This window comes from Crotalus tigris, unplaced genomic scaffold (assembly GCF_016545835.1).
Source record: "Crotalus tigris isolate CLP2741 ecotype Arizona unplaced genomic scaffold, ASM1654583v1 scf7180000019840.826796, whole genome shotgun sequence".
NCBI lineage: Eukaryota > Metazoa > Chordata > Lepidosauria > Squamata > Viperidae > Crotalus > Crotalus tigris.
In genome coordinates, this window is record NW_024097735.1 from 287,980 (window position 1) to 302,303 (window position 14,324).

Here is a 14,324-nt window from a genome sequence, read left to right on the forward strand (position 1 = left end):
CTAAAATAAGATTGCCTAGGCTACCATATCTCGCATGAAAGGATTGAAATGGACCCGGAAAAAGTTAAGAGCTGTGCTGGATTGGGCGCCATCCCACGCTAGGAAGCAACTGCAAAGCTTCCTAGGATTTGCAAACTTTTACTGGCAATTCATTCTCTCATTTGCCCAGATAGCACTCTCCATCATGAACTTACTCAAAATGAAAGGAGGGGGCAAACCTAAAACTAATCGACCACTTAAGTGGTCGAAGGAATGCAAAACTGCTTTTGAAAAGCTCCAGCGCTTGTTTGCAGCCGAACCAGTGTTAAAAAACACCCTGAACCGATGAAGCCATTTGTTATGTAACTTGATGCAAGTGACGTGGCTATGGGAGCGGTGCTTCTGTAGGGAAATGAAAGCAGACTACTGCAGCCTTGCACTTACACTTCCAAAAAGCTTTCTGAAATTGAGCAATGATGGGCAGTGTGGGACAAAAAGGCTTATGTGGTGAGATGGGTGCTCCTGGCCTGGAGTCACTACTTAGAAGGAAGTAAAATACCTTTGGAAGTCTGGACTGATCACAAGAATTTAGAGGCACTTAAAACCCCTTAAAAACTTTCTCCTAAACAAGCATGATGGTCACAGTACTTTAACCTCTTTGACTCCACCCAATGCACTGTCATGGATGCTGCAATACAACTGCTCCAAAGCAGAAATAATCAAGCCAATGCTCCTGTCCTATCAGCTGTTCAAGTGATCACCTGAGCCCAGGGGAGAGAAAAAGTGCCAATACCTAAAGATATCACTTCTGCTCTACAATCCTCCCTGAAGGAATAAGTGATTTCAAATTCACAGCAATGTTTGCTCAATCCGAAGCAGAGTAGCCTGGGTGGGGGCAAAATTTATGTTCCAGAAAGTCATGAGTTGTTGTCATGACTCTAAAATGGTGGGACATTTTGGTTTTGTGAAAACATTGCACCTAGTTAAGAGGCAATTTTGGTGGCCATTCCTCAAGAAAGACATTGAAGGCTACATTGCCAGCTGTCTGGTGTGCGCTTCGACAAAGCGACATCAAGCAAAACTCAGGGGCTTCTTCAAAAAATAGCTGAGCCGTCAGCACCTTGAAGAGAGATCTCTATGGACTTTATTGTGCAACTCCCCCAAAGCGTAATTTGGGTGGTGACTGATCTGTTCTCCAAGCAAGTGCATTTTATTCCTTGTCAAAAGATCCCAACTGCCCGAGGTCTTCCTAAACTGTTTCTGCATCATATTTATAGAATACATGGAGCACCTCACCTCAATTATTTCAGATAGGGGGGTGTAAATCACCTCTAAGTTTTGGCAGGCCTTTTTGGACTTATTGGGATGACCCTTAGCTCCAGTCACCACCTCCAAACGAATGGAGGGTGTGAACGAATGAACTCAGTATTGGAACAATACCTTAGATCAGTGGTTCTCAACCTGTGGGTCGGGATCCCATTTGGGGTCGAACGACCATTTCACGGGGGTCGCCAAACAAGGCTGTCCGCCATTTTTCCCCCTTTTCTTTGGCCACGCCCCTGGCACCTGGTGATGTATAAGTGGTTGGGGGTCACCCCAACATGGGGAACTGTATTATGGGGTCGCAGCATTAGAAAGGTTGAGAACCACTGCCTTAGATGCTTTATTATCAACAAGATAACTGGACTGGTCTCTTGCCATTTGTGGAAGTGTCATATAACTATGTGCACAGCAGTAGTGGCTTCACCTTTTTGATTGGCTACCAGTCAAGACCTCACACCCATGCCAGAATTCCCCGTTAACGACCCTGGGATACTGTCCCTGAAGGTATGGGTCTCCCAATTACAAAATACCTGGCCTGTCATACAAAAAGCACTCGCAGATGCTCGTGATACCTATAAAGCACAAGCTAACAAAAAAAGAACTGAGCCAAAACCTTTTAAAGTGAGAGATTATATTTATCTATCTACTCACTATTTGCAGTCACTTCAACCTTCCAAGAAATTCAGACCTAAGTTTGTGGGACCTTTCCCCATCAAACACCTGATTAACTGTCACAGTAGAATTAGACTTGCCAAAGTCATTGCACTGGGTCCATCTGGTTTTTCATTGTAGTTTATTGAAACTCAAGGTTTCCTTGCCCCTTAGGCCAGTCCCTCTCCCGGTTTCCAAGCCTTTAATGATGAAGGTTGAACTATACTTTGAGGCGAAGGAGATATTGGATTCCCATAAGCACAGGGGAAACCTCCAACATTTAGTGGCATGGAAGGACATTCTTACCAGCCAGAATGAATGGGTTAATTCTCAGCATGTTAGAGCCCCTAGGCTAATGAAACTTTTTCATAATCAATATCCTAATAAAGCTAAATGATTGTTGTAATTGTCTTTTGTCTTCCATCTTTTGCAGGGTTAATCCTTCTCTTTGGGAGGGGCAGCATGTCAGATCCCCCTCCTGCCATTTTGGTGGGAGGAGGACAATGTTCTGGGGGAGCATTCTTTGCATGCTTTCACTTTGCTGCAACCACATGGAGGACGGGCTCCTTCCCAGACAGTTTCAGCCTGGTTCCAAGGTGCCCTGAAGATGACCCATTATCTGTCCTATACATCAGTGCTCTCAAAACAACCTTGCAGCACAGTATTGGTTGTTGGTGGACTGGCCAGGGGGGATGGGCTTTGCGGGGAAGAATAGTTTGGTGCTTTGCATGGGAATGTTAGATTCCACTTGACTTTGCTACAACCACTGTTTCTCAGTAAAAGTTCTTTTGATTAAACACATGGCATCAAGAGTTATACTTTCCTGAGAGAGACAGCTCATCCAGGTCCTTACAGGATGTTTGGAAAGTAGGTTTCCACTTCAAACCAAAGATCTTTGCACATTGCATACAATAATAAGCTTCCTCCCAGGTCTGACTCCTTTGATGATGAGTAAGTTGACTGTTTCAAATGAAGCTCATTCCATGGATTTATATGATTTTTCTTGTGTTAATCTTTTTATTAGAACTAAGTGCACAATTCTCAATGAAGCTTGTTCCACATTCCATTTTCTCCTGTGTGGATCCCTTTATGACAAATAAAGATGCTGTAGTCATTAAATCCTTTTTCACACTCAGTGCATTTATACGGTTCCTCCCTTGTGTAGATACTTTGTTGGCAAATAAGGTCTTTGTTGACAATCAAGGTCTTTCCCCATTCTAGGCATTTATACGGGTTATCCCTTGTGTGAGTCCTTAGGTGGCGTGTAAGGTCTCTTTGATCGAAATAGCTCTTTCCACACTCCATGCATTTATGTGGTCTCTCCCCTGTGTGGATCCTTTTATGAGAATTAAGCTGTCCTTTCTTTGCAAAGCTCTTTTCACACTCAGTACATTTATATGGTTTCTCCCCTGTGTGGATTCTTTCATGATCAGTAAGATTTCCTTTCTGACTGAACTGCTTTCCACACTCCATACATTTATATGGTCTCTCACCAGTGTGGATTCTTCTATGAGAATTAAGTTGTCCTTTCTGGGCAAAGCTCTTTTCACAGTCCAGGCATTTATACGGTTTATCCCCCGTGTGGATCCTTTGGTGGCGAGTAAGATCTTTGTTGTCAAGAAAGCGCTTTCCACACTCCAAGCACTTATATGGTCTTTCCCCTGTGTGGATCTTTTGGTGTCGAGCCAGATTACAGTTTGTACTGAAGCCCTTTCCACACTCTGGGCATTTATAAGGTTTCTCCCCTGTGTGAACCCACTGATGAGAATTAAGCTGTCCTTTCTGAGTAAAGCTCTTTCCACACTCTGGGCATTTATACAGACTCTCACCTGTGTGGATCCTTTGATGGGTAATGAGATCTCTATTCTCAATGAATCTCTTTCCACACTCCCTGCAACTATACATTTTCTCCCCTGTGTGGGTCCTGTGATGACGAATTAGATGACCATTTGTTCTGAAGGCTTTTCCACACTCACTACATTTATAAGGTTTTTCTCCTGTGTGGATCCTTTCATGACAAGTAAGATGTCCTTTCCTAGTAAATGCCTTTCCACACTCCAGGCATTTATATGGTCTTTCGCCTGTGTGGATCTTTTGGCAGGAAATAATATTTCTATTGTCAATAAACCTCTTTCTCCACCCCAACCGTTTATTTAGTCTCTCCTCAGCGTGGATGTTTTTATGATGAGTAAGTGTTCTATCCTGACAAAAGCTTTTTCCATACTCCATGCATTTATATGTTCTCTCCCCTTTGTGGATCCTCTGATGGTGATTAAAAATATTGTTGATGCTGAAGCTCTTTCCAGACTTCATGCACACTTTCATGTCTCTGCTCAGACTGAAATCCTTACCAACTTTTAGGGATGTATGTGATCTGTATTTCCTATACAGTTTCTTAAGAAAAGTAAGAGAGAATAAATTATTGACGTATTTTCCATAAGTTATAAAGCCTTTGGTCTGACTTCTGCTATACTCGTGCAAATCAAACCTATTTTCCTCCCTTTTGCTGGAATTTTCCTTTTTCTTCCCTTTCTGGGTCAGGAAGCTATGGATTCCAACAGGAAGAGAAGTCGGGAACCTGTCGCCCATGTCTTGTGAGTGTCTTCTCCCTTGACTTTTTGGATCCCCTTCACAGTTAACCATTACTTCTTCCACTTCATGCTTTGTTGTTTGTAGTGGCATTAACCTCACCTGCTCGTCATTCTCCTCCTCCAGCCCATCACCTTCTTGGAAAAAAAGAAGAAGTCCCCATTAGAATTTAGAATGGTTAAGGAGGGGAGTCTACCCATCTCAAAAACTACCGTATATGCCGGTGTATTAGGCGACCCGGCGTATAAGACGACCCCCGTCTTTATCGCCGAGCCACATTCCTAGAACGTCGTCTTATACGCCGGAAACTACCAGTATTTCCGGCGTATAAGACGACTCGGCGTATAAGACGACCCCCGTCTTTGGCACCGAGTTTAGCGCTTCCGGAAGTCGTCTTATACGCCGGCATATACGGTATTCATGTTCCAAGTTTGGCACCAGCTATTTGGGCAAAGTTTCCCCTAAAGACCCTATGTTTGTTTGTGATCTAGTAGGGCTCTGGTCATCGATTGGTTTTATAAGATTAGGAAACGTTTGAAAGGAGTACACTAATTCAGGTGATGGCCAGGTAGGTGTCAATGATCATTTTAAGCAACTGAGTGCAGGGATCTTCCCTGTTCACCTCTCTCTGAAAAACCCTTCCCCAATGAATGGAATGCAAAGAAAAGAGACGTACTCAGAGCAGCCATATTCCTAGAAACCTCCAGCAGGACTTCACTGCATAAGGCCCGCTGTCTGGGATCCAGCAGTGCCCACTCCTCCTCTGTGAAGTCCACAGCCATCTCTTCAAAGGAATTAGAGCCCTAGAAAGAGAATGTTCCTTATCATTCAATCCCAGGAAAGACCTTGTTAAGTTTTCCCTCTTACTGCACAAAACCGAAAACAGAGCTTTGTAAGGGACCAAACAGACATTTTCTTATAGGAGAGGTTTATGTCTGTATGTGCACCTAGTTTTGGGGGCTTGGAAACCTTGCCTCTGTCTAACTTCACAAATCATGGCTTAGGGGCATCCAAGCTGTAGAATGGCAACAGAGCCTCCATTGGGAGCCTCCCAGTGGCCTAGAATAACTCAGCAAGGAGGTTTTGGGGAGCAGAATCCCCTGACCTCACCTCAACTTGGGGACCAAATTCCAAATGTGTTAAAAAAAACGGGATACGCCCACTTGGGATTTCTTCCCTAGCTTAATTCAAAATGTTGGATATAAGCCTGTAAATCGAAGTCATTTGACTAACAATCTGTCTGTTGCAGCCACGTAGCACTGCAACCAGTTTTAGTCACATTACAAAAAAAGATGTTGAGACTTTGGAAAAAGTGAAATGAAGAGCAACTAAGACGATTAAAAGCCTGGAGACTAAAACATATGAAGAACAGTTGCAGGGATTGGGTAGGGTGAATCTAAAGAAAAGAAGGATCAGGGATGACAAGATAGCAGTATTCCAGTATTTGAGGGGCTGCCACAAAGAAGGGGGTGGGGGTCAACTTATTTTCCAAAGCACCAGAGGGCAGGACAAGAAACAACGGATGGAAACTAATCAAGGAGAGAAGCAACCTGGAATTAAGGAGAAATTTCACAAACAGTGAGGACAATTAAACCAGTGGAAGTTGTACGTGCTTCATCACTGGAGGTTTTTAAGAAAAGACTGGACAGCCACCTGTCTGAAGTGGTATACGGTCTCCTGCAGGGGGTTGGACTAGATGACTTCCAAGGTTCCTTCCAGCTCTATTCTGATTGGTTGGTTGGTTGGTTGGTTGATTGATTAAAGAATTTTACATGGGAAATCTATTATTCATTTTTAAGTGGATATGCTGGTACATTTCTGTAGGGGTCTTTATGCTATTACTAGTCTATTCATGGATTTCATCTTTTTAATTGGTTTTCGGTAACTTTTTCAACAAATAAATAACATTTCCTAATACAAGCCTCTCGGTCCATGAGCTGTCTCTTATTTATTTATTTATTTATTTATTTATGAGACTTATATACCGCTTTAAGTGTGAGCACTCTCTAAGCGGTGTACACCAGTAAGCAATGTATATATATATATTTACATTTCCCAACAATCTGGGTCCTCATTTTACCTACCCTGGAAGGATGGAAGGCTGAGTCAACCTTAAGCCGGTGAGATTTGAACCGCTGACCTGCTGAACACAGTCAGCTAAAGTGGCCTGCAGTACTGCACTTTAACTGCTGCGCCACCTCGGCTCTTGTTTGTATCTCTTGTTTGTATCTCCAAAATAATCTGAAAGTCGAATGTAAGTAATTCATTGGCTCATTCAGGGGTGTGGGGGAAGAACACACTGTGTTCAAATGCACACAGATTCAGCATTTGGCAGAAAAAGCAGCTCACAAATAAGAGAAAGCTTGAACTCTATTGCTTTCAGAGGAAACCTACACTTACCTGACAAGGTGGCCCATGTTGGATCCTCCTGAAAAATAGCTCTTGAGAAGGACTGGGTTGGTCTCCTCTTTCTTGGAGCTCTGCTGGGATCTCCCTTGTGAACAGCTCCTGCATCTGAAAGCACAGCCTCATTTATGATCCACTTGCAGAAGATCATAACCATGTTAGCTCACCTGCCTCACCCTCTGTCTCTCTACTTATACTTCTACAGCCCAGATAAAGAGAAGTCAAGGTTTCTGGTCTCTCTCTCTCTCTCTCTCTACCTGCCATTTCTCAGTAAATCCCTGCCAATTTTTGTGAAATGCTTAATTGGCTCTTTTTATTTCCTCTTTTCATTCTGATCAGGAGTTCTTTACCTTCTCCCCGTTTCTTGATAGGTGTAGTGTTTCCTTCTTTGTGGATGAACTTTTTCCTGTTCTATCTCTTCCTCCAGGAGTATCTTCCTTTACAGTAGTGGACAAAATTATGGAAATCTTTTGGGAAAAGTGTACAGTAGAAATGCCACCTTTGGTTAAGTTTCCACCAATTTTTCTTCTAATTTCTTTATAACTGTAGCCTTGTTCACTTAATAGTTCTATTTTACATTGCTTTCTAGGCACCCGTAAATGCTTTGCACCACTACTTTAATTTTCTTACATTTTACAAGCTCACTAAAGGAAAGAACACAAAAAAACCCCAACCAACTTGATAGGGATCACATAACACACTGACAAACGTCCTCCTCTCAGCTTCAATACCTGACATCAATAACTGAATCCTGTGATCCGATTGGCTCATTGCCAAAACAAGATGACACCTGATTGGCTCCCTAAACACTCACACTCATTGGCTACAATCAGATGAAGGAAAGCTACCTGATATCAACCTAAGCAAGTTGTGCTTCCTTTTTCTGGTTATTTGGCTATCGCTTTTCATAGAATGCAGTACAGATAATTGAACAAACTTTGTTGCATTACATTCTTGATTATCTTTCCATTGATATATAGTTTTATGGTACTACTCCAAAAAAAAGGTGATGTTATTAGCCATCAAACCTCAAAAATACACTTTCCCCAAAAGGTTTCCACAATTTTGGCCACTACTGTAGATTGAGGGTCTCAGATAGCAAAATGTTCAGAGATCAGAGGAAGATGGAGTGTGTATATTGAAACACTATACAGTAGAGATTTGGACACCCACTTTCCTTAGAAGAAATTCCCTAATTGCAAGAAACTCTGGTAATAGAAGATGAGGTATGATCAGCACTCCCTTTATGACCAAGTTGATATAGGAACAAAAGGAATATCCATAGAAATAGGCATGTAAAAGAAGAAGAAATGAAAGTTCTGGCTGGCTCAGGAATTCTGGGAGTTGAAGTCCATGAGTCATAAAAGAGCCAAGATTGCCTACCCCTGTTCTAAAATAAGAAAAGATAATCTTTATTGTCATTTTTTTACTGTGGGCACAACGGCACATATCAAAAATGAAATTTTGTTGCCCGCTCTCAAAGTGAAACACAAACATGACACACACCTAAAACATACTATGTACAACATATGTATAGATTCACACCCCTACATATACGTAGCAAATAAATATTAACTATTGTCCATCTTGAATAAATAACAGAAGGAGGAAGCTTGAGAGTTCGCAAGGTTAATGCTGTACGGAATGAAACTATGGCTGAATCTGGATGTTCTGCTATGGATACCACGAAGCCCCCTCCTCCCAGAAGGTAGCAAGGAAAACAGATCGTGAAGAGGATGTGTAGTGTCCCAGATAATCTTACGGACCCTGCTCAAGCAACGCTTCTGTGCTATGTCCTGGATGGGAGGGAGGGAACAGCCAATGATCTTTTCGGCCATTCTCACCACTCTCTGCAGGGTTAATTGGGGAAGCAAATTTGCTTAATGACTGAAGGATTCATTTAACGTGTCCCAAAGGTGCTTTTTCACAAGGCAACTGGACTTTCTTGTTTTTTTCTTTGAAGACATTTCGCTTCTCCTCCAAGAAGCTTCCTCACCTCTGACTGGATGGTGGCCTCAACGACTCTCTAAAAGGAGGCAAATGACTAGCTGCCTGCAAGGAGTATAAATCCTTCCACTCCCCACCATCTAGTCAGAGCTGAAGAAGCTTCTTGGGTGAGAAGCGAAACGTCAAGAAAAAACAAGAAAGTCCAGTTGCCTCATGAAACGGCACCTTTGGGACAACCATGACCTGGATGACCGAGAATCTCCGTAGAGATTCATGTAACAATTGCAGTGATTCACTTAACAACCACGGCAAAAAAGGTTGTAAAATTGAATGTGACTCACTTTAACAACCACCTTGCTTAACAATAGAAATGCTGGCCTCCGTTGTGGTCCTAAGTCAAGGAGTACCAAGGAGACCTCTTAAATTCAGGTTTGGACTCTACATCCCTGGTCTGCAAACCATTGATCAGCCTTTTGAAGCAGTCCAGACAAAACGCAGGACAGCAAATACTAGCTCGATCTTTATCGTAAAGCCACATTTAATAGACTCTTGCAATTCTGAAAGTATTTCTCTCATCCTCTCTTTATACTCACTGGAAAACTAGGGAAGGGTTTGATGATTTATTTTTTTTCACCACATCCCCCTCCTGCAGTCATCTTTTGGGGACTGAGATTATCTTTTACATTATGACTTTAAGTGCACAAGTACAGTACACTGGGACCTGGCTCAATATCAGTAACTATGAGAGGGATTTTGGAGTCCTAGTTAACAAACATTTAAATCTGAGCCAGTAGTGTGCTGCAGCTGCCAAAAAAGCCAACACAGTCCTAGGCTGCATTAACAGAGGGATAAAATCAAGATCACGTGAATCATAGAATCAAGATAATGCCACTTTATAATGCCTTCGTAAGGCCACACTTGGAATACTGTATTCAGTTTTGGTCACCACACCATGTAAAAAAGATGTTGAGACTCTAGAAAGAGTGCAGAGAAGAGCAACAAAGATGATCAGGGGACTGGAGGCTAAAACATATAAAGAACAGTTGCTGGAATTGAGTATGTCAAATTTAATGAAGAGAAGGAGGAGGGGTGACATGATAGCAGTGTTTCAATATTTCAGGGGTTGCCACAAAGAAGAGGGGGTCAAGCTATTCTCCAAGGCAACAGAGAGCAGGACAAGAAGCAACGGATGGAAACTAATCAAGGAGAGAAGCAACCTAGAACTAAGGAGAAATTTCCTGACAGTTAGAACAATTAACCAGTGGAACAACTTGCCTCCAGAAGTTGTGAATGCTCCAACAGTGAAAATTTTTATAGAAGAAACTGCACAACCATTTGTCTGAAATGGTATGGGGTTTCCTGCCTGAGCAGGGGGTTGGACTAGAAGGCCACCAAGGTCCCTTCCAACTCTTCTCTTCTATTCTCTATTCTCTCTATTCTCTCTAAGTTATAATAAACTTATTATGGCCAGGTATTCCACCAAAGGAGCAATTAACAAATGTAAACCAGACCATTCAAAATGCCAATCAAGAGAACCAATCAGTTGCTTGAATTCGAATATAGCTCCAACAAACAAACTGCGCCACCAACTGACCACACTGGAACACAAGACCTTTACGAACTAAGGAGAATATGACAAGAAAATCTTGCTGATGATGTTATCTAGCTTGGTAATGAAGCGTTCAGGAATTATACTAAAGCAAGCTCCGAGAACAAACCACAGCCAAAATCTAATCTCTAGTCTCTTCTATCCTATGGCTGCCCAGTCTAAGGCTTGTCTGCATCTTCCACAGTTATTCCCACATATAATTAGACCAGGGGTCTTCAAACATGGCCCTTTTATGACTTGTGGACTTCACCTCCCAGAATTCCTCAGCCAGGCACGCCTGGCTGAGGAATTCTGGGAGTTTAAGTCCACAAGTCATAAAAGGGCCAAATATGAAGACCCCTTGCATCAGACTATCTCAGCACACGTTCTCTACCTCTGTTTTCTCTGCGATTGTTTCGTAAAGAGGCATGTAAGAGGATGAAATTCCCTCTCACCTGCCGGCCCTCTCCCGGGGGCTCCCGGGGGGCGGAGGAGGGCGGCGGGGCGAGCAGGAAGCCCTCGGCCAGGGCCACCGCCTGGGCGCAGCTCTCCGCCCCGCACTCCCGCAGCCAGCCCGCCAGCTCCGGGGGCAGCAGGGCCAGCAGCTGCTCCAGCACCACCCGGTCCAGCATCTCGGCTTTGCCGCTCCGCTCGGGCCGCAGCCATCCGCGGCACAGCCGGTGAAGGCGGCTGCAGAGCGCCCGGGGCCCCTCGGCCTCTCGGGGGCGGCAGCTGCGGAAGCGCCGGCGCTCGGCCTCTGAGCTGCGGGACCCCCCGGGGTGGCCGCTCAGGTCGCTGCCGCCGCCGCCGCTCCCCTCCTGAAGGGCCGCTGCTGCTCCCGCCTCCGGAGATCCCGGGGCCGCCATTCGGCCTCCCGCTTCGTCGCGGCCCCAACTGGGGAAAGCTCCCTCTGAGGCGGCCTTCGCTCACGGCGGACCCTTCCTCAGACACTCCTCCCCTTGCCACGCCCCTTTCCCTGTTTCATGGGGGGCGATAAGGGGCGGGGCTCCGGTTCCTCAGAGCTTCTGAGGCGGAGAAGAGCAGCCGCAAGTCGCTCCCGCCTCCGCTTGTCCCGCCCTCCTATCCCCTCAGAATCTTAGAGAGTGCTGCATCCTAGAGAGGGGGAAACCCTTATAAGCCCCTTCCCCTCCCGCCCTTCGTTTACTGCTCCTGCCCTAGAGCGTCTCCCACTGCAACCCACCGCTTCGCCTGTCAAAGATCTGCGCGTGCTCCCTTCCTTGCGAACGTTTAAACCGGGGGGGGGGGCTTCAAACTTGGCCGTTTTGTGACTCGTGGACTTCAACTCCCAGAATTCCTCAGCCAGCCTGCCTGGCTGAGGAATTCTGGGAGTTGAAGTCCACGAGTCACAAAAGGGCCAAGTTTGAAGACCCCCCCCCCCGGTTTAAACAATCGGGGGGTGGGAAAAGATGGGGCGGTGTGGAGAAAGACGAATGAGCTGGGGATGCTGGGTATCATGGATGAGTGGGGGCTGAAATGAGCAAAGCGGCCTTGGTTGGAAACTGGTTGGATTTGCTGCTTCCGGGCAGCTGGGATTTCTCTTTTTCCCAGAATCCTCTTGGAAATGTGGACAGGTGGAAGAAATTGGGGCTGGGAGGGGGAGAGATCTGTTGTAGGGCTTTGAAAGTAAGAGAGATGCAAAGAGCCCCAGGGCAGGCATCCAGCTAATAAATGTATTTATCTATTATTAAATAAAGAAGCAAATATAGAATACAGGTAGTCCTTGACTTACAACAGTTCATTTAGTGACTGTTCAAGGGTACCATGGCACTGAAAAATGTGATTGACCATTGTTTTTCAGAGTTACAACCTTTGTAAGCATCCCATGGTCACTTGATCAAAATTTGTAGGCTTGGCAACTTACTCATATTTATGACCATTAGTCTCCCAAGATCATGTCATCCCCCCTTTTGTGACCTGCTGACCAGCCAAGTTAATGTGGGAAGCCAGATTGACTTAACAACTGGGTTACTGACTTATTAACTGCAGTGATTCACTTAACAACTGTGGCAAGAAAGGTTGCAAAATGGGGCAAAACCCACTTAACAAATGTCTCACTTAACAACAGAAATGTTGGGTTCAGTTGGGGTCATAGGTTGAGGACTACCTGTAGAGAATAAGAGTTGGACGGGGCGTTAGAAGTCTTCTAGTCATCTAGTGCAACCCGCTGCTCAAGCAGGAGACTCCCCAGAGTTGCTGGATATCAGATAGCTCTTATATTTAATTAGTTAATATATTAATCACAGTACACAGAACTACATTTAAAAACAAGGGTGCATTAGGGAGGAAAAAAGAGACAATATTTCACACTCAGTTGCTTATTAAGAGAGTTGCTTTTTAGTTTAAAATGGCCTTGCATCCCAGTCTGCCTCTTAGCATCTTCTCCTACCTTTTATTAACATTCTTGGCTTTTGAAGTGTTTTATGGCAGAGCTGATAAGGTTTATTGCCTAAGTGCCCAGGAAGAAAAGAGATTAAAGTTTTGAAAAAGCAATTCCTACACTGGCAATACTTTTCTCTACACAACTTTATAGAAGCAAAAGTTGGAGAAGCAGGATAGATGAATATTGATGCTTTTCAACTTTGATGTAGGGAGAGGATTCTTGAAAATAGCCAGTCAGGAAAACCAACATATGGATCACAGAAAAAAAAATCAATCCATGGTTATTTATTAAATTTCTACGCCACCCACCTCACTGATACAGCAACTCTGGGCGGCTTACAATACCTATTTGGGGCATAAAATGCTGCCACAAAGAAGAGGGAGTCAAACTATTTCCCAAGGCACCTGAAGGCAGGACAAGAAGCAACGGATGGAAACTAATCAAGGAGAGAAGCAACCTAGAACTAAGGAGAAACTTCCTGACAAATAGAACAATTAACCAGTGGAACAACCTGCCTCCAGAAGCGGTGAATGCTCCAACATTGGAAGTTTTTAAGAAAAGACTGGACAGCCATTTGTCTGAAATGGTATAGGGTTTTCTGCCTGAGCAGGGGGTTGGACTAGATGACCTCCAAGGTCCCTTCCAACTTCTTCTTCTTCTTCTTCTTCTTCTTCTTCTTCTTCTTCTTCTTCTTCTTCTTCTTCTTCTTCTTCTTCTTCTTCTTCTTCTTCTTCTTCTTCTTATTATTATTATTATTATTATTATTATTATTATTATTATTGAGGAACTTTTTTTTGAGGAATATTATTCAAAGACCCAACTCCACTGAAATGATGGAAGGAAAATGAATAAAAACAAGGAAGATGGCTTTTATTACAGAAGCAACGAACACACCTTTGAGATTCCTAAAGAGCCAGGTATCCTGGACAAGTTTTATCTGGTGATTTTATCTGCTTTGATGGCCTATCAATCAATCAATCAATCAAATGACTGATGTGATGGCCCAGTTCAAACAGTACCATTTGCTCAGCAATGATACAGAAGTAGTTTCTACCGAATTCAGACATGTTGTTTTAAACTTCCCAGTCTAGCATTGCTTTGCCCAGGTCAAGTATGAGAAAAAGTTTCAGGCAATAAACACACAGAATAAAAATCTGAAATGATTTATTCAACAAAGCAAATATTTTTTTGCTGCACATTATAAGGTACACAAGACGTTGAGTTACAGATAAGGGAATAATTAGTTATATTCAGGGAAGGAGTATGTCCAAAGAAAAGAATATAGAGTCAAAGATGGACTCTTAATCCTACAGCTTCATTCTGTCCTCCTCAGACATTATTATGGGCCTTTAATCTTGGAATTCCTGATTACCTCCTGTCCCATCTCTAAACAGGGCTGATCCTGCTTATCTAGATAAGGTTGACCAAGTGCCAGAAATT

At 43.7% G+C, this 14,324-nt stretch overlaps 1 protein-coding gene across 4 annotated transcripts; it reads right to left on the bottom strand.

Annotated features, from left to right (window-relative positions):
* Positions 1–1,916: 1,916 nt before the first annotated feature.
* Positions 1,917–11,601, bottom strand: LOC120317836 (gastrula zinc finger protein XlCGF57.1-like). 4 transcript variants are annotated; one of them, XM_039364752.1, is made up of 5 exons: positions 10,939–11,601; positions 7,299–7,385; positions 6,943–7,056; positions 5,219–5,345; positions 1,917–4,676 (listed from the first exon to the last, which is right to left on the bottom strand). In XM_039364752.1, exons 1-5 carry the CDS (start codon positions 11,347–11,349, stop codon positions 2,995–2,997), a joined length of 2,421 nt encoding a protein of 806 aa, XP_039220686.1. In that variant the 5' UTR covers positions 11,350–11,601; the 3' UTR covers positions 1,917–2,994. The 4 variants fall into 4 exon arrangements, with proteins under 4 accessions (XP_039220686.1, XP_039220685.1, XP_039220687.1 ...); XM_039364751.1 differs by having other exon boundaries at positions 1,917–4,679; positions 10,939–11,600; XM_039364753.1 differs by lacking the exon at positions 7,299–7,385 and having other exon boundaries at positions 1,917–4,679; positions 10,939–11,598.
* Positions 11,602–14,324: the final 2,723 nt, after the last annotated feature.

Bases quoted from the DNA above. Each gene is read 5' to 3' on its own strand.
- LOC120317836 (XM_039364751.1), bottom strand. From the start codon at position 11,349: ATGGCGGCCCCGGGATCTCCGGAGGCGGGAGCAGCAGCGGCCCTTCAG. The intron at 5,346-6,942 runs GTAAGTGTAGGT...TTCTCTTTCTAG, and splicing joins AACATGGGCCACCTTGTCAG to GGCTCTAATTCCTTTGAAGA. The intron at 4,680-5,218 runs GTACGTCTCTTT...TTTTTTTCCAAG, and splicing joins TAGGAATATGGCTGCTCTGA to AAGGTGATGGGCTGGAGGAG.